The sequence below is a fragment of the Carassius gibelio genome, chromosome B21 (assembly GCF_023724105.1).
Source record: "Carassius gibelio isolate Cgi1373 ecotype wild population from Czech Republic chromosome B21, carGib1.2-hapl.c, whole genome shotgun sequence".
Classification (NCBI taxonomy): domain Eukaryota; kingdom Metazoa; phylum Chordata; class Actinopteri; order Cypriniformes; family Cyprinidae; genus Carassius; species Carassius gibelio.
In genome coordinates, this window is record NC_068416.1 from 12,398,840 (window position 1) to 12,426,797 (window position 27,958).

General features: G+C 37.5%; 2 protein-coding genes across 2 annotated transcripts in view; both read left to right on the forward strand.

Moving 5' to 3' along the window:
- adamts2a (ADAM metallopeptidase with thrombospondin type 1 motif, 2a) overlaps window positions 1-14,364 on the forward strand; it is an 89,913-nt gene extending 75,549 nt beyond the window's left edge. Inside the window, exons 17-22 of the mRNA XM_052588644.1 lie at window positions 1,015-1,174; window positions 4,310-4,442; window positions 5,402-5,609; window positions 8,992-9,121; window positions 9,210-9,284; window positions 11,837-14,364. Of these exons, the coding sequence (XP_052444604.1) occupies window positions 1,015-1,174; window positions 4,310-4,442; window positions 5,402-5,609; window positions 8,992-9,121; window positions 9,210-9,284; window positions 11,837-12,669 (1,539 nt within the window). The 3' untranslated portion in view covers window positions 12,670-14,364. The remainder of the gene's footprint in view (window positions 1-1,014; window positions 1,175-4,309; window positions 4,443-5,401; window positions 5,610-8,991; window positions 9,122-9,209; window positions 9,285-11,836) is intronic.
- On the forward strand, window positions 14,151-27,588 carry LOC127985579 (uncharacterized). Its single transcript, XM_052587623.1, has 3 exons — window positions 14,151-14,169; window positions 22,690-22,743; window positions 25,511-27,588. Exons 1-3 carry the CDS (start codon window positions 14,151-14,153, stop codon window positions 26,326-26,328), a joined length of 891 nt encoding a protein of 296 aa, XP_052443583.1. The 3' UTR covers window positions 26,329-27,588.
- The last annotated feature ends 370 nt before the right edge of the window (window positions 27,589-27,958 follow it).

Here is a 27,958-nt window from a genome sequence, read left to right on the forward strand (position 1 = left end):
CACATCTGGAAAGGCACCAATAATGATGAAAGTCATATCCAAGTACTAGAACAACATATGCTCCCATCCAGAAGTCATCTCTTTCAGGGAAGACCTTGCATTTTCCAACATGGCAATGCCAGACCACTTATTGCATCAATTACAACATCATGGCTGCATAGAAGAAGGATCTGTGTCCTGAAATGGACAGACAGAAGTCCAGATCTTTCACCCATAGAAAACATTTGGCGCATCATAAAGAGGAAGATGTGACAAAGAAGACCTAAGACAGTTGAGCAACTAGAAGCCTGTATTAGACAAGAATGGGACAACATTCCTATTCCTAAACTTGAGCAACTTGAGTCTCCTCAGTCCCCAGACATTTGCAGACTGTTATAAAGAAGAGGGGATGCCAGACAGTGGTAAACATGGCCTTGTCCCAACTTTTTTTAGATGTGTTGATGCCATGAAATTTAAAATCAACTTATTTTCCCTTAAAATTATACATTTTCTCAGTTTACACATTTGATATGTGATCCATGTTGTATGCTGAATAAAATATAGAAATTTCAAACTTCCACATTGCATTCTGTTTTTATTCACAATTTGTACAGTGTCCCAACTTTTTTGGAATGGCATTTGTAATACATTAGTTTGTGTTTTTCACCAAACCCAGAAAACTTATAAGACATGTCACATGGGACCATTCAGTGAAACTTTTCTGTCTTTGTTATTTAAAAAAAAAATAATAATAATAATAATGCTTGATGCTGGTCACTTTCCACTGCCATTCTGGTCAGTTTTTTATTTCAAGCATGAGTAGTACAGTGTATTTTCAAAATAAAAGTTATAAAAAAAAATCTTGTCCCAAAAAGAAAGAAGAGATACAGCATTAGAATAACACCAGGGTGAGTAAACAATTACTTAATTTTCATCTTTGGGTAAACTATTAACAATTACATTAAATCACATGATAGTCAACAGAATATACTTTTAAAAGTAACATGCTTCACCAATTTCAAACATATTCTCCAGGTCCAGTCTCAGAGCATTTCTAAAGTCACGCTTTCATACAAATACATCCTGGCAGAAGATCCGCTCTCATCGATGGAGAACACCCTGCCTCAGGATGACACAATTTACTTCGAGTGGGCTCTCAGGAAGTGGTCACACTGCTCAAAGCCATGTGGCGGAGGTACACAGCAATATAATAAGAATTGGCTACTTTTTTATTTACTTTCAATAGAGATAGAATTTTAAATTGAGTTGGCAATGTCCAGTATTATTAGGTTGAAATAGAAATAAATTAGGAAAGACATTTAAATAATGCCATTTCAAAAGTTGATTATTAACCTTTAACTTTAGTTCTAACATATTTTTTTTATATTATTTTTTTATGATTTTTAAAGTATCCTATGTAAAATACAACAAAAACATTAATATTGTAATTTATTATTGCAATTCAAAAGCAATGTTTTCAATTTAAAGTAATTTAAAGTAAAACATCTTGATTACTTATGGTAACCCTCATTCCCTAATGGAGGGAATGGAAAATTTGTGTCGAAGTCCAACACTAGGTGTCGCACTTGAGAGCCCAGACACCTCTGATAAAATTGAGAAAATTTGCACAGCTGGGCTGACCATGCCTCAAATATTTGGGTATAAATATGCCAGCATGGAATATGCTCACTCGTTTTGTTCTGAAGAGTCAAAAAGTGTCTAAACTGTTCCCTCCATCAGGGAACGAGGGTTACCATACATAGCTGAGACGTTTATTTTTAGTCTGTCACTTTGACGTAGTGTCAAAGTACGACACTAGGGGTCCGTATACTAAATGCCACAGCAACTGAACTTTGTTACGAATCCACAGGAATCTGCAGGTGTTGACAAGCCCAGTATGTCACAATAAAATGCACCTCTCCTCCTCATAACCTTACAATGCCCAAGACTTATGACCTCACTCTCCAACATCTGGGAGAGCCACCATATAAGACCGATGTCACCTCCAACTGAAGACTTTTCTCATCTGAGAATAAATAAGAAAAAAATAGCGGCTAGAAAGTCCTGGTTGTTAATGTTGGGGAAGCGTTCATTTCCCCAAGTGGGGAAAGAACACTGTGAAGACCTCATCCTACCTGAAGGGGAGGAAATGTGGAGATACATCCAAAACTCACTAAAAAGACAGTAGGGTTGGTTCTGTGGAGTGTTCCACATTTGGGGGCGAACTAGGTCTCAGAATAATGCATCCATGACGAAGGAGGCCTCGGATAGGGCAAACGCAATAGGCAAAGAAAGGAATCCTGTGAGGCAACAGATATGTCTGTGCCTGACTCAGCCACTCCAATCAGCTGAATCGTCAAGCCAAACAACCTGAGGAGCCAACAGGAAATGCTAAATAATAATGTAATTTATTCCTGTAAAGTAAAACATTTTGGTTACAAAAGGCTCACAATGGAAGAGAACGTTGCACACAGTGATGTACAAGGGAGCAGAGACTTGCATAGGTTTGTCATACTGGCTTGACATCAGACCTGCTGCATCAAAACCAGAGGAGGCAGAAATCTTTGTCTGAACAGGTTTGATGCTCCAACAACATATGCACCAATTCAACCACAAATTTGGTGGCCTAGGCCCTGCAGAATCCATCTCTTATCCCTCGGTGCAAGTAGAGCTGGTTGGTCATCTCTACCTGGGTCGCTCATTACAGGTGATGATGACACCTTGCTGCTAAAAGATTGCCTCCCGTCGGGCTTGACCACCAGTCCAGGCCGATGCAGGGTCAGCGCAGTTCTCACAGATTGTCTCCAGCAACAAGTAGGCAGAGATTGCTGCATCAGGGGCCGAGGCAGAATACCTTTGCCAGTTTGCTGACTGTCGAGAAATGGCGGTGTCACCAAAGAGACCAAACTGGGAAATATGGGAGTAAAGAAAGTGCACTTTCTCAGTAACCAGCATCCCCATCGGATTGAGCCACATGTGGTGCTTCTGGACCACTGAAGTACAGTGATGATGTTCACTGATGAGTTGCCCTCCCCAGAGCCTGCTGCGTGACCTTCGTAGCATGGAGGGAAGAGTCAGTCGTAGAGCACAGTTCCTGCATGCTGGGGTTTGGGTCCACCCTCGTGCAGACCCTACCCTAAACAACAGCAGGATAGCCTTGGTGTGCGGAGTAGATGCAGCTTGTCTAGAAGCAGTATAAGCTCTCACCACAAGGGACGAGGAAATTGTATGCACTAAATGGGAGTTTTAGACATCTCCTCCAGATGGCAGCGTTCTCGATCATTCTCTCCACCTGGGGGACACCCATATATTCCTTTTTGCTGGACCGCTGTCAAGGGTAATGAGAAAATAGGTACCGGTGCAACGTATTAGAGCAATTACGGTTGGAGGAACAAGACATCTGCAGGAATTCATCCACTGGAACTGCTCCCACAACATCTCCTTTCTCCCCTTCAGGGTACATCATCGAGGCCCTGTACCCGGAAGAAGAAGGGCCCGGACAGCATGCAGATGAGGTGACTTGTGCTTATAGCCATGTCCTCACAAGAGGGATATAAACCATCCACAAAAACTGCTTTTAAAAGGAAATTTGCTCCCAAAGATCACAGTTGAAGCACCCAGTGGTACTCTCACTACACTTATCTGTGTATGGGTTCTAGAGAAACCGCTGTTTTACCATAGATCCTACGCATCGGCTCCGAAGAACAGAACGATTGAACAAATGCCATGCTGGCCTATTCATACCCAGACATCTGGGGCGAGGCCAGCTGTGTAAATTTAGCTTGCAAACATCATGTGCCTTTTCTCAATGATGTCAGAGGTGTCTGGGCTCCGAAGTCTGACCCCTAGTTTCAGACTTTGAGACAATGTTGAAGTGACCAAATTGAATTTTTAACAGCCATTACTCCAGTCTTAATTTTTTGTGGAAATGTAAAAAAAAAAAAAAAGATTCAAGATGAATGGATAGTACAAAACAACATTTATATGAAATATAAATCTTTGTTTACATGAACATTAATGACTTTACTGTCACTTTTTAATCAGCTTAATCCACTCTTGCTAAATAACAGTATTTTTTTTTATCAAGGTAATGTATGTTTATCTGTTATTTATAATAAAATGTACAAGTATTCTTTTGTTTGTTGGTTGTTGTTTTTTTCTTTTCATTCCTTAAATTGCAGTTTTATATTCTGTTGATTAAAGTTGCTTAAATAATTAAATTCTTAATTCAACTCAACTGTTACAGACAAGAGCTTTGAGTGAGGCTTGGATCAGTGGTAGGAGACAACAGCTTCTATTGTGACATTTTGTCTGTTTGTCTGGCTTTTAGGGAAACAGTACACACGTTTTGGATGCCGGAGGAAGTCGGATGGCAAAATGGTACACCGCACACTCTGTGCCAACATACCCAAGCCTCGTGCCATCAGTCGAGTCTGCAACCAGAAGGAGTGCTCAGAACCAATGTAAGCAAACGAGGTTCACTGTGTGGTAGTTTTCAAACCAATATCACACAGTTGAACTCTTGTAGTATCTAAATGAGTGATGGACGATAGTGTAAGGCAGGGTCACTAGACTTGGTCCTGGAGGGCCGGTGTCATGCAAAGTTTAGATCAAACTTGCCGCAATACACCTGCCTATAAGTTACAAGTAGGGCTGCACGATGTGTCGTTTAAGTGTCGATATCACAATGTACGAATCCACGATAGTCAGGCGCGGCCCGAGCCGCGTGGCAAACTAGAAATAGAACCGACGACTATTTTTCACGCGACACGCAAGCTTGCTGGAAGCGTTTCCAGACAAAATAGAATAGGAAAATATGTTTATATGTCATTTTGTACACAGATACATATTAATTCTTGACATATTAATTCATCTCTTAGATGTTTGAAAGTCTATAGGTTGACATATATTCAGATATAAATGTAATTTAAAAAGAAATTAATAATTATTGATTTTCAAATATTGCACCTGTCACCGGCCTGAGAGAAAGAGCACGCGCGAGAGAGAGAGCGCGCGCAAGAGAGAGAGCGCGCGCAAGAGAGAAGGAGAGAGAGAGCGAGCCCCGGCCGCATGCTCAATGTCTTCAAACAACACGAGCGCTGTCTTGCTCTCTCTCCCTCGCGCATATTAATCAATTGACACAATGATGTCAATGTTTAAATCATTTAAAATGAGAATGTAAGTGTGCTCACCCCATTTTTGTTTGTAAGAAAAAATTAGATTTCATATCGCAATATATATCGCAGAAAAATAAAATATCACAATGTAATTTTTTCCCAATATCGTGCAGCCTTAGTTACAAGTATTCCTAGGAACTTTCTTCAGGTATGTTTAATTAGGGTTGGAGCTAAACTCTCTAAACTCTAAACTCTGGAATCCTAGGGTTAGTGGATATTTTTTCAGTGTGTATTGTGTATTTCAGCTGGGTGACAGGAGAATGGGAGGAGTGCAGTAAATCATGTGGTAAGACTGGTTCTCAGACTCGACCTGTGCGCTGTGTGAGACCTGAACTGGACGGTTCATACAAAGCCATCAATGCTAAGTATTGCAATGATGACCGGCCTGAAGGGCGACGATCCTGTAATCGTCACCTATGCCCTGCACAATGGAGAACTGGACCTTGGTCTCAGGTGAGTATGAGTAAGATTGAGAGTTTGACAGTCAGATGTTTTTTTTTATATTCGTGCACATTTTTACATTTAGATTACCTTTATATAGCACTCAAAGTTAATCTTTAAAATTGTCCTATTTAATAACACTGTTAGAACACAAAATATGCCTAAATTCAAAATTAATGATTAATTTTAGTGTTCACTGCTTTATTTTTAATTGATCAAATAGATCAAATAGTAATAAAAGTATAAAAGTAATATGTGTGATTATTGACCATAACATGAAAATTATTATGAAACATATCAGCCAGAATACCAGTGATATTCTAAAAGAAGAAATCTTGTATCAGCATCTGTATCAGTTGATGTGTTTTAGTATCAATGATGCTATAATAAAGCACCATCATTATGTTAAAGCAACAGTTCACCCAAAATGATATTCTCAAAATATTACTTCTTTAATGTAGCAACCTTACTCTCAAAACATTATGCCATTATTTAAGTAATGTCACAACTTATTCACAAAGTCTTAATACAGTGCAAAATTACACTACTGGCAGGTCCACATTAATGCACAGGCTTACCTGGACTTAAACCCAGTAAACAGATGGTTATGTCTTAACTGAGCATAAACAGTTGTGGAAAAATCGAATATGTAATAGTATTCGTGATTTAGATCTTTATACAACAGATTTACCTAAAAACAATGGGAGAAGAGAGGGAATTACTACTCTTGCCTGAATAACTTTTATAGCTTTATTATTTGTAATGAATACACTAAAGACTATGCAATTATTAGAGTTACATTTGATTATTCAATTTCTGTATGTCTTACTTGCTTCTGTAAAATAGATGTAAAAGTAAAGCACTGTAAAAAAACTAATTCGAAAGAATATATTGTATTTTCTGTACTGTTTATTTGCATATTTGTTTAGATTTTTTTTATAAGCTAACAGAGGTAAAATAACAAGATCTTTATGTATTTTTTCCTATGGTAATGATTATTAAATAAATAATTGGAGGAAAAGATGCATTGTGATGCATCATAATAAATCTAATCAAATCTTGAGGCAACGGAAGATCCACACTTGCGATTTGGCCAAAAGGGCTCAACAGTGGTTCAAATTTTTATTTGCCCTGCCACAAAAAAAAAAAAAGAAAAAAGAAAAATTTTTATCAATATCATACCAAATTTATAGATAGGCATAACTGTTACATTTTACATTTCTTGATTCCAATTATAGACAAGTGACCAGTCACTAAATAAGAACAAATTAACCAATTATAAACAAAAGCACAAATAGCCTAAATAAATTAATAAATAGAACAATGCGTTTGTAGGTGTTCAGATACAGAAATTGAATAATCAAATATAAGTTAACATTGCATTCTTTTTACTTTTCTGTTCTTTTTATTCCGGAAAGAAATGCAATTCAGGGCTCTTGCGCTGCTCTATACTGAATGTGTTCTCAGAACACACAGAATGGAGCTCTCTCCTGCTTCCGCTTGATTTCTTTAAACCCACTTCAAGGTTTACATTTCATGACAAATCTGTCATTTGTCCCAAGTGTTTTTCACACTTCACTATCATTAAGGTAAATTAGTGACTTAAAAAATTGCATGTGTAGAGTAAGATTAGTGAAAATGTAAATGAACTTACCACCCAGATCCACTGGCCGTTAAACATACTGTACAGAATTTGTGAAGATATTTGCACTCAAAGTGCAGAACATTTTGTGAAGTTACACATTTAACCTTCAATAATTTACCTTCCTCTGTTCTTTAATGTTAGTTCATAGTGCATTTAACTAACATTATCAGATGCAATTTAATGCTACACGTTTGTATTTAGATATCTGTGTAAAATATGTCCAGCATTGTGCATGTTTATTTCATAAAGTGATATTTGTGTATATTTTATATGACATATAATAATCTTTTGTTAATGACATTTATAGCTGCAAAGTGAGTGAATGTAGGCTGTAGTTCTCATCGATGAAGGGCCCCTCAATAGGTAAAGCCCAGGGGCCCCTTACAGTCTTAATGCGACCCTGACTACTGGCACACTATGAATGTAAAATAAAATGTGATTTATTCCTGCAACCACAAGCTGAATTTTTGATAATAACTGGGCACAAAATCAGCATATTACAGTAGAATGATTTCTGAAGGATCGTGTGACACTGAAAAATAGAGTAATGGCTGCTGAAAATTCAGGTTTGCCATAAATTACATTTTAAAATATATTAAAATGGAAAAAAGCTATTTTAAACTGTTAAATATTTTTTTCAATATTTTACTCTTATTTATTTTTTGACAAATAAATGCAGCCTTGGTAAGCATAAGAGACTTCTTTCAAAACACGTTTGACCTGTCGTGCAGGTTAATCAAGGTTATCTGGTAACACTTTATAATAACTGCATGCTATTAATCATTAGTTAAGCATTAGGAAACAGTTAATTCATCATTTATAAAGCATTAATAGACATTTATAAGCAGTTTATAAATACAGATATAAATGCTTTATACCTGATTTAAGAGCATATATATAATGTATTTAATCATTGTTTTTTCATACTTTATTAATGATCAATTTATCATTTCTAAATTAAGTATAGCATTATTTACACACCAGTTATTAAGGAGTTGTCAGTGGTTCATAAGATCACTTAGAAATTGTAAGTAAATGATTAATAAACTATTTAAATGTGCATTCATACATCTTTTTATTCAGACATATAGTAATAGTTACTTATAGTGTTAATAAATGGTTTATTAACATGTATTTCTACTGTAATTCAGGGTTAATTCAGGTAGTTATAAAGCATATGTAGTTGTTAGTTAACTATTTTTGTGAGCTCATATTTATGCCTTGTAAAGCTTTTACAAATGAGATTTAAAGGCGTTTTTTGTTTAGAAGATAACTGAGCTTTTAAATATCCTTTATAAATGCTTTACAAGGCATAACTAGTCCTCACTTTAGATGAGCTCACATAAATAGTTAACTGACCACTACTAAATGCTTTATAACTACCTAAATTTACTACATTTCTTGTGATCTTATGAATCACTGGCAACTCCTAAATAACTGGTTTGTAAATAATGCTATACTTCATTGAGAAATAATAAATTGATCATGAATAAAGTATGAAAATACAATTATTAACCCATTATAAACACATTATACATATGCTTTTAAATCAAGAATAAAGCATTTATATCTGTATTTATAAACTGCTTATTACTGTCTATTAATGCTTTATAAATTATGAATTATCTGTTTACTAATGCTTAATTAATGATTAATAGTGTGCAGTTATTATAAAGTGTTACCGGTTATCTTGTTACTGCATCCTCTTCTGCTACTTTGTATGTTTCAATGTTCTGCATGTGTGTGCAGTGCTCAATGACCTGTGGTAACGGGACTCAGGAGCGGCAGGTCATGTGCAGCACCCCTGATAATGCCATCGGCGTCTGTATGGACACCAAGCCTGACAGCATCAAATCATGTCTGCTGGCACCGTGTCCAAGTGAGTGTCCTCTGTCACCTATACAGCTCCTCAGATTTCACTTCAAAACCAAAATAACACTGTTCCTAAATCCTGTCTCATCTACTAGATGACAGAGGAAACTTCCTCATCCAGTGGCTCTCCAGAGCAGACCCTGAGTTCTCAGCGCCCAAGATCTCCTCAAGTAAACGACCCAACTCCAATCATCAGCCTGCTGTGTGCTGCATGGCCGCTCTTTCCTGGACCCTGCCTCTCTCTCTTACCCTATGGCTCTGTTACACTCTGTCCTGACCGCTTCCCTGTTCCTCTCAGAGTCTTAACTTTTCCTTAATCCGAGGAAATTCCGTGGGCTGTTTCCTTTCTCTGCCCTTGTTCGCGCTGTACTTAGTCTTCTATAGAAACGAGGGCTAAACACAGCCTTAAATTGCATTGAAAAAGGGCACTGGTGCCTGTGCGGAAGGAGCCTTGTTTTGAGAAGCCGTGACGGTTGTGCTATGTCAGGTAATATGGATATGACTGTTGTAATGACTTCCGAGGTGAATCATTCAACAAACTCTATGAAACAAACTCTTCTGTGTGAGGAAGTTGGTCCGGCGCTGTCGGTAACTGGAGCATTTCTGTCAGTTTGTAAAATTAAGTACATATATATAAGATGAACATAATATATCACAAAAATGACAATGTGGGACATAATCTTCATTTATTTTGACTGTTTGATGTCATGTATTTTTGTATATATTTTCTCGAAAAAATGGTTTAAGAACCATGTATATACAGTAGAAGGAGTATCGAAAATCAACGGAGCATTTCATAATTTTTCAGGGATTTTTTTTTCCCCTATATGATGAAAAGACTTGAGTGGTAAGACGGTGCATGCTTTTTAACATTTTTATTTTATAAATTGGTTGCGTGTCGATGTTTGACATCCTAATGAAGGATCAAAAATACCTCATGCTTCTGCGTGTTTGTTTCCAGTCACATCAGCGATTTTTGCCTTATTTAAGATTGAAGGGACGAGAGTTTGCGATTGCATGTCCACCAACATTTCAAAAAGAGGCAGCTAAAGAAAAAGGACAACAACAAATATGAATGTTTACAGCTAAGCAAGTGTAGACGGTTGCTGCTCTTCTGTTGTATCATGGTCTCTCACTGCTGTCTGTGGAAAGATGAAGCTATAGCGATTATGAGACTATGTCTAAAGGCCTTTTTTAAAACTATACAGCAATTATGTGTATATGTTAAATAACGCTGAGTATACTTAGTAATGGTAATAACATATTCGATGACTGTTATCTCTTACACCAGTAACAAAAGTAATATATTGTATTTATCTATGTATTTTGAGCTTACAGGCCATGTTTCCTTGCCTGAAAAATAATGATTTGAAATATGTATACAGTATATATCATGTTTAAAAGAGTATCTAAAGTTATAATGATATTTTAAAGGATTATAAAGTATCTGACCGTGTGTGTGTGTGTGTGTGTGTGTGTGTGTGTGTGTGTGTGTGTGCGCGTGTGGGCGTGTGAGGTCCAGTTGTCCAGTTACTGAAATAAACGTGACAGGGTCCAGGCTGAAAAAGACTTTGATAGGAGCTTTACACTGAAGGGTGGCATTTGTTTAGACTGTTCTTCCAGCCCGTTTCTGGAATTACATATTCAAAACACCTCACATCTGGACTTATTTGTAATTAAAACTGGTTTGAAATGATTTCAGATGGCGTGTTGAAGGCAGCGTTTGGCCTGTAGTCAGATCTTTGCTGAATGCTGGCCCCTGTAGGTCTTATTTGTCACAGCTCTTTCATTCCAGAGCGTAGCATTTCCCTACATTACCTACGGTTACAGTATGTGGTTGTTTAAATGAAACCCAGGATGTGCCATTTCCATTTTTATAATTATATTCCTCAAAGTTGTCTGTTTTTCAATGGATTTGATGGTGTTGAGATGTTTAACCAAAGTGTTTACTAAACTGTGAATGGTGTGACATTTCAAAACAGTTTACACTGTACTCAGAAAAGTTGTATGTGTTGTCTTGTACTTGCTCTATATTTGACAGGAAGTCTCTGTGTAACTAATGTGGTTTCTTGTCAGCTGTGTTTATGGGAATAAAGGGTCAAGTAATATTCTAAATACTTAAATCCTCTGAATTTGTGCTCTATCATTTCATGTCGCCATTTTGCTTAGACTAACATTATTTCCATATCGCATTTTCCTAATTTCCTGGTGTTTTACTTCATTGTTTTACTTTCTTTTTTTTTTTAGATTTCATTGTTGTTTTCTAATATTATATTATATTATATTATATTATATTATACTATATTATATTATACATTTTATGAATTTTTCTTAATTTATATATAATGGTTTATTTGAACATTTCATCAATTTTTATATATATATATATATATATATATATATATATATATATATATATATATTTTTTTTTTTTTTTTTTTTTTTTTTTTCATTATCATATTGACATCACTGTTTGCCAGGGTCACGCTGCTGCATGCATTTTTCATGTTTATATTTCAAATACTCATTTATATATTTATTTTAATCTACTATTTTTGTATTGAAGTCCATAACCGTCTGCCAGGGTCATGCATGCTTTTTCATTTTCACATATTACTATTATCATTATTATTATTTTCTAATCTTTTTATTTGTATTATTTCCCGTTACTGTACTGACATCAGTAACTCTACACTGATCACCCTGTTGGTTTATTTTTCAGGGTCCCGCTGTAAAGGAGACAAGTCGGTGTTCTGTCAGAGGGAAGTTCTCAGTAAGTACTGCTCCTACCCGGGCTACAGGCAGATGTGCTGCAAGTCCTGCAAAGCGGGCAACCACTCCTCTGAATTCAACCTGACTAGACCCAGGATGTACACCACTGTCACTCCTAACATAACTCCCACTGCAATGGCTCCCGTTCGCATGACACAGCTGTACAGGACCTCACAGAAGCCCGCCACAACAATCACACCGTCGGTCAGCAGATGGAGAAACATCAGCACAGAGCCCAGCTCTTGGGGCTACACAACCACTGTGAATCCGACAACCCTAAAACCAGCAACCACAGTCCCTTTCACCACTGGTTCTGTCACTGTGCACACGAAGCACCCCAGCACACTCGAGTATGAAGAGGAAACCAGCACCCCCTTCTACGAGGATGAACCCTGGAGCGACGTCTCAACCGAACACGTCTCAGAATCCCAATCGTCAGAGTCCATCTCATCATCTGCAGAGCCTTGGCCAACATCACCACAATATAAAACCACACCTCAGAATAAAAACATCGAGACAACGCTACAACCTAACGTTACTGCAACAACAAGCCCTCCTGCCATAATCACTCTCCATCAGTCGGAAGACAAGAAGGAGAATAACTCCATCGACGTGTCCTACAGGATTGTCAATCCGAACGAGGCCGCACTTAACCACTTTGTTCCCAGAAATCGAGTGCCCTTCCGTGAGAAAACGCACAATAAAAGAATTCAAGAGCTTCTTGCGGAGAAAAGACAACGGGACTTCCTGCTTCAAAGACTGAAACGAAAACCAGGAGACTGATACATTTCCTTTTCTTTATCCCTGTGGTATTTTGTGAGTATATTTTAAGTGGTTTTATGGCCTCTACACTCTTTCTTGGCATTTGCAATATTTTGACAGGAAATAACCTCAGATCGCAGTCTTTCATGTAGTGTCTGTTTAAGGCATCTGATCGGATAGAAAATTGACCATAGTCATGTTTGGTTGGGTTTTTTGAAGATGACATTGCCCCAGGGATTTACCACACACACATACCACGAAAAGTTGTGTTGTTTGTCATTATCTCACTTTTAAAGGTTTACTGGCCCAGCTGAAAACATAGTTAAATCAGCTCAAGCTGGTTTGCTGGTCAAAGATGGTCTGGTTTGTTCGTTTTAGATGGGTTTTGTTCAGACCAGCTTAACCAGCTGAACACAATCTTGACCAAAATCGAAAACCAGCTTAAACAAGACTAGCTAAAAATCTGGTTCAATGCTTTTTGTCATCAGGAGAATGATGTTTCAACATTTGGTGTATCTTGTCCAAAGTTTTAAGTCATCTTACCTGTAATTGCATTACAGAACAGTATATATAAAGCTAACTGCCCAAGGACTCCCTTCGAAAATGAACTGATTTTAACATAAATAAAAACATGATTATGGTTATGCCATAATAAAATGCTACACTAAACATAGTTTAACCATAGTATTTGTAGTAAAACTGTGGTTATACAAATGGTAATCAATACGTCAAAAAACAACATGGTTAATACACTTTTACTACAATAAAACCATGGTTTATTTCCACATACAAAGAGGTTTACTATATCATCAATAGTGTAGCGATGTGTGAAGCACAGTTCATACAGAAGTCACTTTTAAACCAAGCAGCATTCTGTTGATCAGTGCGTTGAATCTGTATTAGGAAATATTTTGTCTCTACACGAAATTCCAGATTGTGTTGATTCCTGTTGAAAAAGATTGAATTTCATGTGTGGAAATTCGTAAAACAATGGTATTTGATAGCACCTCGAATTTGGATACTCAAACCTTATGTTGAAAAATCATTCTCGTCGGGGGTGGTAATGTGTTCAGAAATATTCATTTGCTTCTAAATGAACAAATGTAAATCAGCTAGTTGCGGCATAATGGAATATAAACTACTTCGCACTTCAGCAATATGCTGAGTAAACCGCAAGACACATCGCAGCAGGCAAATGTGTCGCAATGTTTACATGGGGAAGAACCAACACAGATGGATGCCCATTAGGATGACTGCTGTGGGATTGCCGGTCATCTCTTGACATTTTGGAACAAAACGTGAATTCTGTAACCACATGGCTATTTCCTGCAAACACTTATCTGGCTTCTCTCTTAATAAATGCACAGATCTGAATCCCTTTCGTAAATGTTGTAAATATGAGCTAGAATTTATTTTTTGTATTTATTGAAGTACCTGTGCTTTCTCCCAAAGCCGCTTTGTGTTTATTAGACCACTTTGCGCTTTTTTTTTGTGCATGCGGCATGAGTGACAATCCTACACGTATCCAAGAGCCAATACTATGATATCTCCTCTACATTGTCCAAACACTGTATTGAGAAATCAGTGTACATTACAAATGCAATAGACATCTGCATTCTTCATTCATGACCGTCCACATTCTTGATTCAAGGGGTACAAGTGGACGTCTGCATTTTTGATTCATCACATTCTTCACTTAATAAAGCTGCAAATGAACTAACAGTGTTGGTCTCATTCCAGCTGTGTGTTAAGAAGAGCAGAAGTTTGGAAAAGTGATTTTAAGCAGAAACCAACTGATGGCCACAAGATGGCAGTGCTTCTCTCTGTATTGGATTTCTTCTTCTTCTTCTTCTTCTTCTTTTCTCGAGATTAGTTTCAATCTGCATGCATAAACTACCATTAAGCTGGTCACATACATACACACACATTATTATTATTATTATTATAGTTGCACACAGCAGATGGCAGTTTAGTGTTATTTTGTTGTAACTTAAACTGGTATTTTCCTACTATTGGTTGGTCAAGGTCTCAAAGTTGTTGTTTTCACCTTAAAGCAACCTTGTCATTAGACAAATGAAACGATGAAGGCCTGACAAAAATAACTTGCCTATTTTGTGCTGCAAAGTCAACACAACTATCAAACTTTCAGTGCTGCTGGCTACAGCCTAATAGACATTAGATTTATTATATTAGTCCTAAATTACAAACAAGCTTTTATATAAAATTATGTTTCATATTTACTCTATGATTACCACAGTAAAACAGCATTACCTACTGAATTAAATAATAGGACTAGGCAATTAAAAGCTGAAATATTGTCTCATTTTATTATCATAATGTAGCCACCACTGCAATACATAGAGATTAATGATGTGTGTAATAAAGTGACCTTGTAATTGTGCACAGTAACATAGCGGGCAGCTTAAAAATGTCCCTTACCAAAGCTGCCCCGTGACACATGTTTATATGTCAATTTCCTCACGGCCTTCATATCAGATGACTGTCTTATCTTTGTGGAAAACACAAACAGGACAAAAATAAACCTTATCTGCATTTAACAATTGTGATCTCGTGGCAAACACTAAGTTGGAAATATAAAAATGGATTTCCTGTATTTTGATAGGGAAGATAGTTATTTATATCAGACAAAGTATATAAAACTTGTAGAGTCTCTAGTCCTAATGTTTGGCTTGATGTTTACATGATGCATTTGTGACTGTTGTTATGCTATTTTAAAATGAACTATTAACTACTAATATACCTATTCAAAACCCATTTGACCGATATTATTGAAATATATCACAAGACAAGAAAATATAATGAAAGAATTGAGAAAAGCTATTAAAATGGCCTTTTAATAGTTCTCAAACAATAGTTGAGTATGAAATCACAGCAGCTTGCAGTTGAGTAGAACTGTATGGCTCATCACCAGTAAGACATATGACCACAAATTATGAAAGGGCACAATGTTGACATATTATAAATTGTAGCTTGTTAACATAATTGTGTATGGATCCTCCTAATCTGCATATATACCATCAACAGGAATGTTCTGACATGCTTCCAACTCACATACAGTATGTACAGAACATTTACAACAAACAAAACCCATTCGTGTCGCCCAATCAATATTTCATGCCTGTATTTCTTACTGCAGAGAGCAGCACTGAAACTTTAATGGTCACTCCATTGCGTGTCCTGCTCTGCTGAAGTTGACTTTGTCTTAAAAATTCCTGAATTATTCAGTTGTGGAAAAAAAAAACAAATCCTTTAAAACCCTGAGGCCTTATTCTGTCTCCCTTCAACCGACGCACACTTCTGCATGGTGGCGTTTTATATAACCACATTGTGTAAGAGTTACTTAAAATGAACCCTGAATACTAGCAAACTAATGGTGTTTTTTTTAGGGTAAATTGCTTTCTGTGTTTATGTGAAGTAACATGCTGTTATGTAATTTTACTGTTTGTGTATCATGTTAGCTTTAAAATGCTGTGACCAAATCGCATTGCATCTCTTTAGAAGGTTTTTGCAACTCAAATAATTAGACACTGGATATTCGCATGCTCAAATTGGACTCTTAAATCAACTGTGCCAACCTCAAAATGTTAACAAAACGTACAAATTGTCAACAAATTGAGCCACATTTTCTTTTATTGCTAAAAGAAAGTGACTCCATTATGAACCGGCCCTAACATCTCTGAGTCATTTCTTCACTAATAGGACTGACTTCACCTTCAGGCCATGCAAGGTGGAGATTTGTTTCTTCAGCAGAAAAGATTTGAAGAAACGTATCATTACAACACTTGCTCACCAATGGATCCTCTGCAGTGAATGGGTGCCATCAGAAGGAGAATCCAAACAGATGATAAAAACGTCACAGTAAATCAACAAGTAATCAACACAGCTTCAGATGATTCATTGGTGAGCAAGTGATGTGAAATCTAAATTTCTCCATATCTGTTCAGATGAAGAAACGAATTATTCTACATCTTGATTGGAGTAAACCATTCCTCCAATGGTAGGGAATGGAAATTGCATTAGTATTTATGATAAAAGTTCACACATTAACTATGCACATGTTCAGAAACTATAAATGTGCAAATACTGATACTTAATTGTAAATACTATTATTAACCTAAACCTTTTTTGTGAAATGTTGTCCAAGCTGGAGTCACAGTAATGTCAATTTGCGGTGTTAACTAAGAAGAATATTCTCAACTTCAAGCTTACTATTTTGCTAAATTTTCATTTTTATTCACAATACACAGTCCCAACAGTTAATCAAATTCATTTTAAAGTGAAACGTTCTGTAATTAAAAGAAATGCTCTTCAGTCAGCTGTCAGATGTGAATGTACAGTATGTGAGTTCTGGTTACAATGTTAACACTTTAATTATATCTGATACTCAGGGGAATATACCACCACAGTTCAGTGTTCTAAATGAGATCCTAAATGAAACTGCCCTAATTATTAAACGGATAATCTGAGTTATGTAGTTTTTGTACATGCATTTATACATAAATGATTCACTAGTCATCAGTCATTATTGTTGTTGTTTTTGAAAGACTGCTTTTAGAAAGCCTTATTTTATTCTGTATAGAATTAATTCTGTAAGTTTTATAGATTTAAAATCTATAGATCTATGATCTGTTAGCACCACACAAAAAAAAACATAAAATAAAATAATCAATTAGAAAAATTACAGAGAAGCTTAACATTGTCATTGAAAGTGACACCTGTAAATAAAAAAAATGACTGCTATAATGTATCAAATCTGATGAACAAACACCAAAGCCCTAAAATGTTCTAGATAGTCAGCTAAGTAGGTATTTGAGACACAGCTAATTATTGATTCAACAGCTTAAAAAAAATGTTTTTCAAAAATAACTAGCAAGTATCAAAGGAGGCTACGCTATTTTCGGCTTGCCATATGTAGCTCCATCAAAGCCTTTGATGCCAGATCACATGAAGCACGCTTTATTTATTAAAGTGACAGGCAGATGATGCAGCAGTCACGAACAGAAAGACATTGAAGGTATCGTGTCGTCTGAGAGCAAAAAATCTTTAGTACCAAACAAGCTGTCAGTGCTGTGGGTGAGTGATAAAGGTCATCTTTTCAAAGGATCTCAGTGGGTCGCTATCCTGCACGTGATAAACAGGTTACACGTGCTGCAGAAGACGTGCACAGTTACTCATAAACCAGACCTTCCAGTTCACGGTACATCTAAATGCTCTGCTGTGTCGTGTTTATTGAAACATCTAAGCACACAGCCGCTTTTTCAGATTTGATTCTAAACAAATCGAACAAGAAAAAACTGTTGATGAAATGTTAGTATGTGGGTTAACATTTATTTACTATTTCTTTTATGATCTGGAGTACTGTCACATCGCTAGATACAGGATTTAAACTACTTAACTAAACATTATTGGTAAGCTGAGTGTAACCAGTGCATATTATTAATCACACATGGGTTATTATTGCAAAGTCTGTTTTGAGAATTTTGTTTATTATAGATTATGATTATTAAAATAAATAAAAGTGACTTCCTATCCCATTAAAGGGCTTGTGTTTGACATGGTATTGTTATGTTATGATGATCAAACTCTTCATTAACATCAGATGACACATTCATTTATACATATAATCATATAATTTTTGTAAAACTAAAATACATTTTATTAGTGGTAAACATTATGAATCTGTTTATCAGTTGGCTCAGAAACCAAAGGAACTGCAATAAAGAGATTTCTGAGTCACTAGCCACACCTAAAGAAGTAGAACACTGTTTTCAAACAGGTTTCCTACTTCCTATGTGTCCTATTATTGAAATAAACAGTTAGTATCACCCCTAAACTCACTTTACTTGTTGGCCCATTGTTGCTGCATCTGGCAGTTTAAACATGATGTAATGTTTTAATAGCGCCAGTGATTGAATTGGGCACTCCTATATTTTAATCTACCTGCACTTTTTTGTGTATATTGGCACTTCTGACACTTCTGACATGATTCTCAGAGTAAAAGCTTCAGGGTCTGGTTGATATCTTCTTCTTCTTCTTCCGGGCATTAGTCCCGCAGTGCGGGTTCCGCCGATTGGCACAACATTCGTTGTGGGCCCACTGGATTCATCAGCCTTTCCTCCACCATGGCTCCTCTCTGTGTCGGCCCCACCGTGGACACCCGGGAGTCCATCCTCTGCCCGAACCTCCCCCTGTATTGTCTGCCTGCCTTCCTGCCATCCTTTTGCCATCCCCTGTTACCATCCCACATCCACTTCTTTGTCCTCTTCCTAAGTCCCCCTCGATCCCTCACTTTTTCTTTGCGGCGCGAGGTCGAGCCTTCCAGGAGGGGGGTGAACTGTCACTCCTATGGAGAGGTTATGTACTGTATTATTTTCTTTCACAATGTGTTTATCGTGACCTACTTTGTGTCTCCCATTGATTGTGTCATTTGGTCCAGGTGTGTCTCATTCATTAGGCTAATCTTCATTTGCTTTATTATTTATAAATAATAAATGTATAAATAATGCTCCCTCATCCGGTATTATTGATGTATTTTGTGAATGTTTCCTATATGTGTGTCACCTGCCTGCCTATCGTGGATTTACCCTCTTGTCGATTAATTCAAGATTATTTGACTTGATCATCTTCTTCGTGCGCTTAATTCACCATAGCGTGACAGCTGCATATTAAGCAGAGAATGTTTTAAAAGTGAAAACGCCATGGATCAGTTTTAAAATCTGATCTTTGCCTCTTGGAGCAGATGGGAGCCATCATCACATGTGATTCAGTTCTGTGCTGGAAATGAACGGAAGGTGTGAATCTCTTTATTGCTGAGAGTGGCTGTCAGCAGAAGATGGCTAGATGAGTATGAGAATACATCAGCTCGGTGTGACTGCAGTTCATTGAGGCCAACACAGTTCATTCCTAGCATGATTCGCACACGTGTTGCCATGGTTTTCTGTCTTTCTGCACTTACTGCCTGTGCTATTACAGTCTTTATTACAAAGCTCCATACTTCTTCTGTATTCCCTCTTGTCACTCATTTTGTTCTTCTTTCATTTGACTCGACCTATTTAGCAAGAAGACTCTGTACCCTTGGGTTTCTGACTATTATTCTCATTATTAGACTCCTTCTCTCATCTTTCTCCATCCTCCAAAACAGCTTTTGGTTATACTCACACACACAAACACATGGTCGCAGGCATGAAGGTGGAGTTTTAAATTGAACTTGAGCTGAGTATTCGCTAAAAACACCTTGATTTCTGAATGGGTGCATTTTTCACTTTATAATAGGTGTGAATTATTGCATTGATCAGCCAGTTACAGTGAAGTGGAGGAACTGCATACACTCATGTTACTTTTCAGCTGTATTTCGCCCAGCTTGGTCTGTTGGTGTCTGAATATTTGAGGCACTGATTTCCAGAGGCATGAGTTTCACTCAAGTTTTGATTTTCAGTTTTTATTGCAAAAGCAGTCCATTTAAACATTATGTCTTTATTAATGATATTAAGGTGGTTAAAGGGATAATCTGCATAAAATGGAAATTTTCATCATTTACTCACTTAACACTCTCACAGATGTACATAACGTTTTTGCATAGACAAACGAAAACATTATTTGTAAATATTAATATTTCTCACCAACCCACATATAACAGTTGGCCTGAAGTAATGGCTTTAGTTAAAATTTTTTATTAAAAAATTTAATTATTAGTATTTCACAACACAATGGAAACAAGTCACAACACAATGGACACAAGCCACAACACAATGGAAACAAGTCACAACACAGCGAAACTAGCACAACACAACGGAAACAAGCCACAACACAATGGAAACAAGTCACAACACAATGGACACAAGCCACAACACAATGGACACAAGCCTCAACACAATGGAAACAAGTCACAACACAATGGACACAAGCCACAACACAATGGACACAAGCCACAACACAATGGAAACAAGTCACAACACAGCGAAACTAGCACAACACAACGGAAACAAGCCACAACACAATGGAAACAAGTCACAACACAATGGACACAAGCCACAACACAATGGAAACAAGTCACAACACAACGGACACAAGCCACAACACAATGGAAACAAGTCACAACACAACGGACACAAGCCACAACACAATGGAAACAAGTCACAACACAATGGACACAAGCCACAACACAATGGAAACAAGTCACAACACAATGGAAACAAGTCACAACACAATGGACACAAGCCACAACACAATGGAAACAAGTCACAACACAATGGAAACAAGTCACAACACAATGGACACAAGCCACAACACAATGGAAACAAGTCACAACACAATGGAAACAAGCCGCAACACAATGGAAACAAGTCACAACACAAAGGACACAAGCCACAACACAATGGAAACAAGTCACAACACAATGGAAACAAGCCGCAACACAATGGAAACAAGTCACAACACAACGGACACAAGCCACAACACAAAGGACACAAGCCACAACACAATGGAAACAAGTCACAACACAATGGAAACAAGCCGCAACACAATGGAAACAAGTCACAACACAACGGACACAAGCCACAACACAATGGAAACAAGTCACAACACAACGGACACAAGCCACAACACAATGGAAACAAGTCACAACACAACGGACACAAGCCACAACACAATGGAAACAAGTCACAACACAGCGAAACAAGCACAACACAACGGAAACAAGCCACAACACATTGGAAACAAGTCACAACACAACGAAATTAGCACAACACAATGGAAACAACTCACAACACAACGAAATTAGCACAACACAATGGAAACAAGCTGCAACAGAACAAAATTACCACAACATAATGGAATCAAGCCACATCAAATTGCACACAAGTCATAACACAACGGAGCTACAACAACGAATTTAGCAGAACACAACCGAAACAAGTGCAACACAATGGAAACAAGTCACAACACAATGAAACTAGCACAACACAACAGAAATAAGCCACAACACAATGGAAACAAGTCACAACACAACAAAATTAGCACAGCACAATGGAAACAAGCCACATCAAATTGCACACAAGTCACAACACACAAGTGTACATAACGTTTTTGCATAGACAAACGAAAACATTATTTGTAAATATTAATATTTCTCAAATATTACAAGCTGCAACATAAAGGAAACATGTTGCAACCCAACACAACAAAATCAGCACAACACAACAGAATCAAGTTGAAACACAATGGAAACAAGCCACAACAAAATGATTCGACACAACAGAAAAAAAATATGAAATTGAAATGAGCACAACACAACAAAAACAAGCCGAAACACAGCAAAATTAGCACAGCGCAATTAAAGTAGTCCTATGCATTGAATTGTGGTGATCTTGTTGTGTTGTGGAGACTTCGTTGTGTTGTGCACTATGAGGGTGAGCAAATAATGAGAGAATTTTTGATTGGAGCAATGTTCCTTTAAAAGGACACTACGCAGTATGTTTTCATAGAGATCTATGTCCTGAATAATTCGGTGCATCTAGCCCAGTCCATCCTTGAGTCAAAGCTCTAGTTAGCTTAATAGTTAGCTTATTTTTTTTTCAGCTTCTACTAAATAAAAGTGTACCTAAATAACAAAAGAAATAAGAAATAAAAATCTAAAATTAAAAATAAATATATGTTATAGTAATATATGTTAAGATTAATAGACACTATCACAAAGATACTAAAATAACACTGCTGTGAGTGCAGTGAATTTATTCAAGCAGACTGAAATGCTTTTCATATGACCTCTGACCAGAAGTCAGATAAATGGAAAAGGATTATACTAAATTTAATAGGGCTGCTCTGTAAAATGTTCTGATCTCCAAACTGCTCCACCTTCAAAACAACCTCCTCCCTCTCGACACGTCCCTCCCTTTCACTCCCTCTCTCTTTTTCTCACACCCTTCCTTCTCAGACAAACATTTTTTAAGAGTGAACATGATGTTTGTGGTTTAAACAGGACAGTCTTGTGAAGTCTATATTGACGGCATCATCCGATAACAGCAACAGCTCACTCAACGACTCTGGAATATACACAACAACGGCCTACAATAACAGGTAAAGGACATTGCACAACAAATTCTGTCATATTTTAATCTGTATATCTGGTAGGTTTACAGGTAGATTAATTCAAGATCAGTCTGGCTTGAGAAAGACAGTATACAACAGATTTCTCTACGTATTTTTGTTGAGTTTTCATTCAGACATACAATCTATATGCACTTGTAAACATTTGAGGCACCACATGTGGGGAATCGACCCAGTACGTTGGTGTTGTTTGTTACATTGATGCTCACAAGTTTACTGCCCTTTTCCAACGTGTGATTGCAACGTGGACATGATAAAAGGTAATTGAAAACTCAATATACCTGCAGATGGAGCTATATATAACTGTACAAACAACTCTCTTCACTCAAGATAAGAACACCAAGTGAACCAAGGTCAAAAAATAGAGTTATATCTCTAAAATCAGTAATAAATTGACTTGATTACTTCCTCATAAAAAACAGCAATGCTGGAAAAATAATTTATACATTATTAAAAATGCTGCTTTGGTATCAGGAATGAAACTCAGTATCAATCGGGTCTGGGTATTTTATTATTTTATTTTATTATTTCTTTTTTGTTTTGTTTTTTACTCTCTCTTTATTATCACAGATGTGGGGGGTGTTCTTGTCTTGTCTAACTCTTTTTCCTTGCACTGTCCTACCAACTTCTTCCCTTCTCCTCTTTCGTTCTCCCCACCACATCAGTGAAATCCATTTTGCAAATGATTCTTTACAGCCACGGGGACGGGAATGAAGGTGCTATTTTTAGCCCTGACCAAGGGAGGAGAGAGAGTGAGGCGCACGAGAGAGGGCGAGCAAGCAAACAGGCAAGAGAGAAAGAGGGAGGGAGAGAGACGGGGGAGAAAATCATTATTTTTTGTGTGTGTAGCAGCAGTTGGAGGTTTTGAGCTGAGGCAGGGAGCCGAGGCAGCAGCAGGGAAGAGGAGACGAGACGAGAAGAGTGGAGGAAGAAGAGACCCACAGCAGCTCCAGGAAGCCGGAGAGACCCCGCTCAGGTGGGACACGACACGCACCACTGGCCTCAATAGAAACCAGAACGAAGGTTACATCATCCTTGATGGTCTTCATATATGACACAATTCCAGAATAGATTAGAAATCTATTTTAGGTTCTGATTCATTAGGATTATGTCCAGAGTTTCTTTGAATTTCATCAATTGTCGTCAGAAATGTCAAATGCCAGATGCCCATCGTAATGGATTGTGTAAGACATATCTTGATTTATATTGCTTTTGATCTTGAAGTATATTGTGAGCTTTTTTTGTCTTGTGATAATGGATTGTCATATGAACATTTGAGGACGGGGAAAATCCAAACAGGTTTAGGCAGCGTCAGACAGTTGAAAATAGGAAAGGCTGGGAATCGGTGCTTGGTTGTGTACATTGCTCTGCCACAATAAATAGGGGAGATTATTTGGGCATGGGGTGGTGGGGGTGTGGGGAGGAGCTGTTTCAGTGTGTGTGTGTGTGTGTGTGTGTGTGCTTTCCAATTGCTATGAAATCTGAGCACAGGCTGGGATGTGATGGGAAGAGGCGTTGCTATGGAGACTGGGCTTGCACGTATTCCTGTAACCAATCCCTCCCATTATAAACATTGATTTTTGCCATTTACTGTACAGAGCATCAATAAGGAATGATCAGGCAGGTAATAACGACATCAAAAACTATGCTGTTTAATAATGAATTAAGCAATAATGTGGGTTATTAATGTCAAAGCCAACAAAAGATGCATTAGAGGTCTGTGAGTGAAAGTGTGTGTGCTGGTGAACTGGACATGTTTGTTAGAATTTAGTTCACGTTAATTTCAACATTTAGGCCTACTAATACATTATTTAAAAAAAAATGTGTTTTTAAATAATAGTTAATGGTCCCAAGGTATTATAAACAACAGTTAACAGTACTTTTATAAACACGTTTACAAAGATAAACACTGTTACAAATGTATAGCTCATTGTTATACTTTAGGTAAAGTGTATCTGAATGATTTTGTATGCTTTTTGCAAACTGCAAATATACTGTATGTTGTTATGGGTGCCTAGAGAAAACTGTATTGTTCTGAGATTTAAATTTCCTAGATCAGGAGAATTAAAGGGGTTTCATTTATGTTTCATGAATTGACTTAAATTGCCTTAAACGCCTAAAGAGAAACAGAAACTGTAAGAGGATTGATACTAATATTAATATCATAAACCAGAACATTGTAACGTGTATATTTGAGTTAACATATAATGAGTGGTTCTAGTTATTTGCATATCAAATACATAAATAACTCTTAGTCAAAGGAATCCATGTAATCTAAGGGCAGAATTTGCAACGGGTTCCTGTTATTTGCAGGGTAGTAGGTCCTTACCGCTTTTTGTCATGATTGGAACTGGGAATGATTTTAGTTACATAGGAAAGTCTTTTAGGGGGGACTAAATTAGCCCTTAATTCATTTGACTCAGTACAACAGGAACTACCAGTGGTGTAAATATATGTTGTTTGGCCGAATGCTTGTCATTCAAAACACAGACACTCACCATTTTAAAAAGCTGTGCAAACACACAATGCCAAAGTCCAGGCACTTCTTCGTCCTCCATCTTCCAGTTGTTGATGCTGTTGAATTCTCACATAAACAAGTATTCATAAATACTGTTGAAAATGTGTTGCTTAACTTACGGGACATTCTTGTAAAATGTTATCAAAAAATTTTATATACGATTTTCCTTTCCAATCATTTAGGTATTTATTTAATGACCCAATATTTCCACTTTTACAGTCATGCGTCCCAGGTCCAGATTACTGGCTAAACGTGGCCTTCCCACCATCAGGGAGGGTTATGAGGAGCTGGTGCAGGACCTGAACCAGACCAACAGCCAACACACCACCACACAGGACTACTTCCTCTCCATCTGCCATCTGGCCCGACCCACCTTCCCTCTACATGAGCCCGACTATGACATCCTTTCCATCGGCCCTTTGGATTCCCCAAAGCCCTGCCTACGACTGCACCGGCTGCATCAGCATCTGCAGTCTTCAAAGCTCCATACCTCCATAAGCAGCGACCAGACAGTTCAACAAGCCCATAAAGAGAAAGATTCCATCAGATCTGCTCCGTCAGAGCCTCTGCAGGCTCACGCCGCCCCAGAGGAGGACAACGGATGCAGAGGTGACATCCCAAGCCCTACAGATCCGCTGGAGTACCTCTACAGCCACAGAGGTGCTCTAGCGCTCTCCACCAGAAGGAGCAGTATTCCTCCGCGCCGGCCACGCAGCGACACCTTCCCATGCTGTTCCTCTGCGCCTGACACCCAGCGGAAAAGCAGCTGCCCAGAGCTTAGCCTGCCTGAGACGGTCCCTGTGGGGACGGTCCTGCAGCGGTCACCGCTCAGCAGGAAGAAGCTGGATGAAGGCAGTTTGGCCTCACGTAGTGGCGTTCCCAACAAGGTTGATGGCGCCCCTGCTGGCTGGAGGGGAAAGAACAGTCGTTGCATGGACAAACAGACCATAGTGTCCCACTGGATCTCAGAGTGCCGCAGCGCATGGAAGGAAGCCCGCATTCGCGCATGCATGCTGCCCGCCATTGCCGAGAAGTAATGTACGCCTGCCAGAATCTATTTCTGGTAAGGTTGAATATCACATAGAGTAATGTGGATTATTGTGGAATTATTACTTTGCACTTCAGGTTTATATGCATATACATTTTTGATGTATTTCTAAACTTGTGACCCTATAGATGGTGCCGTGTTGATAGCACACCATAGTGTAGAGTTACAATGAATGTCAATGATGACTGAATCAGTACAGTAATGTCCAGTCGTAATCAATAAATGCATTGATGTTGGATGCCTTTAACATTGTTTGGTGAGATAAAAAAAAAAAAAAACATAATCAAAATTGCAGTTCTAATATATGAAACTCAATGATAACAGCAATCCATGATATTCATAAACAAGAATCTCATTGTGTCCACAACTATATTTGGCTGGCAAGACCCAGGTTTTTAGCAAAGTTGCATATTAGGCAGCTACTGTGATGCAGAATGAATATGCCATGCTTCCTTGAAATATCATCAAACATTTGATGACATTTAGAAGATTTATTTAGGAAAATACTGGGATTAGGACTAGGACTAGGACCTATTTCCACCATGAATATGTTCAGAGATGTTATGTCCAATTGTTATTTCTATATGATATCTTGAGTAAGTACTTCTTCGTTCACTGGTATTTCGCAACAAAAAGGCTAAAAAGCTTTAATAATTCACTGCCACCTTCTGACAACAAAGACAAAATTTGTCATGTTGAAAATGGCTATCATGTTTGTTTCCCAGGCCCTTGTGTCGCAGTTTTAAAAAATGGAGCATGGTGTAACAGCTTGCAAGCACAAATATCAGCTTAAGAGTGAACTAGGTAGTCCGGTTGGAGGATAAATAATTAAATTCTGGTTGGGAATCACCTTTGTTAAACAACAGACCATACAATGAAAAATCTGACCTACATCATTTTGATTTTCAGAACTACGTCAAAAGGCCAATGTAGAAGGGCACTGTTATCATGTAAGACTGTTTGTGCACACCCAGAAAATCCTGTTTTCTTTGCTTTGATTAGGTGTTTCAGTATTCTGAGATTGTCTTACTATTAAAAGATGAATTAGTACGGTTGCATGTGAAATTGTAAATTATTTTGTATTCATGCATATGAAACTTCTTTAAATTATTATTATGGATGTAATGGTTTGAGGGAAACTGTATATTACACCATATGAGAAAAGGAAATATCTGTTGTTTGTAAATTTTCAGCAACCTTGTACTTTTTTTTCTCACTTTTTTTAAATTAATAAAATGTCTGTGTTTTATGTATGGATTCTGTGTGTTTTTCCCCATTCCATCAAGTAGATTAAAATTACAATGAGTCCTCTGAGACAATTAGTAGTCTATTCCATTAGCTGTAATGTTGATCATCAGACTAAACCTGTTAACCTGATGACTTTTACAATCTATTATTTATATCTATTTAAATCTTGTATTGATCAACAGGAAAAGCTAGTGAACATTACGGTTTAGCATAATGCCCTCTAAAGGTGCAACTACTACAATTTGACATGAAAATTCTTTACAGTGATAAAATGCTGCAGTTAAGGTATGATTCATTCAACAAAAGAGATTGCATTCATTTTCAGTGCTGTTTTAGTTTATTACATTATTTGGATATTTATTTGTTTATCT

Bases quoted from the DNA above. Each gene is read 5' to 3' on its own strand.
- LOC127985579 (XM_052587623.1), top strand. The intron at 22,744-25,510 runs GTAAAGGACATT...CCACTTTTACAG, and splicing joins ACAACGGCCTACAATAACAG to TCATGCGTCCCAGGTCCAGA.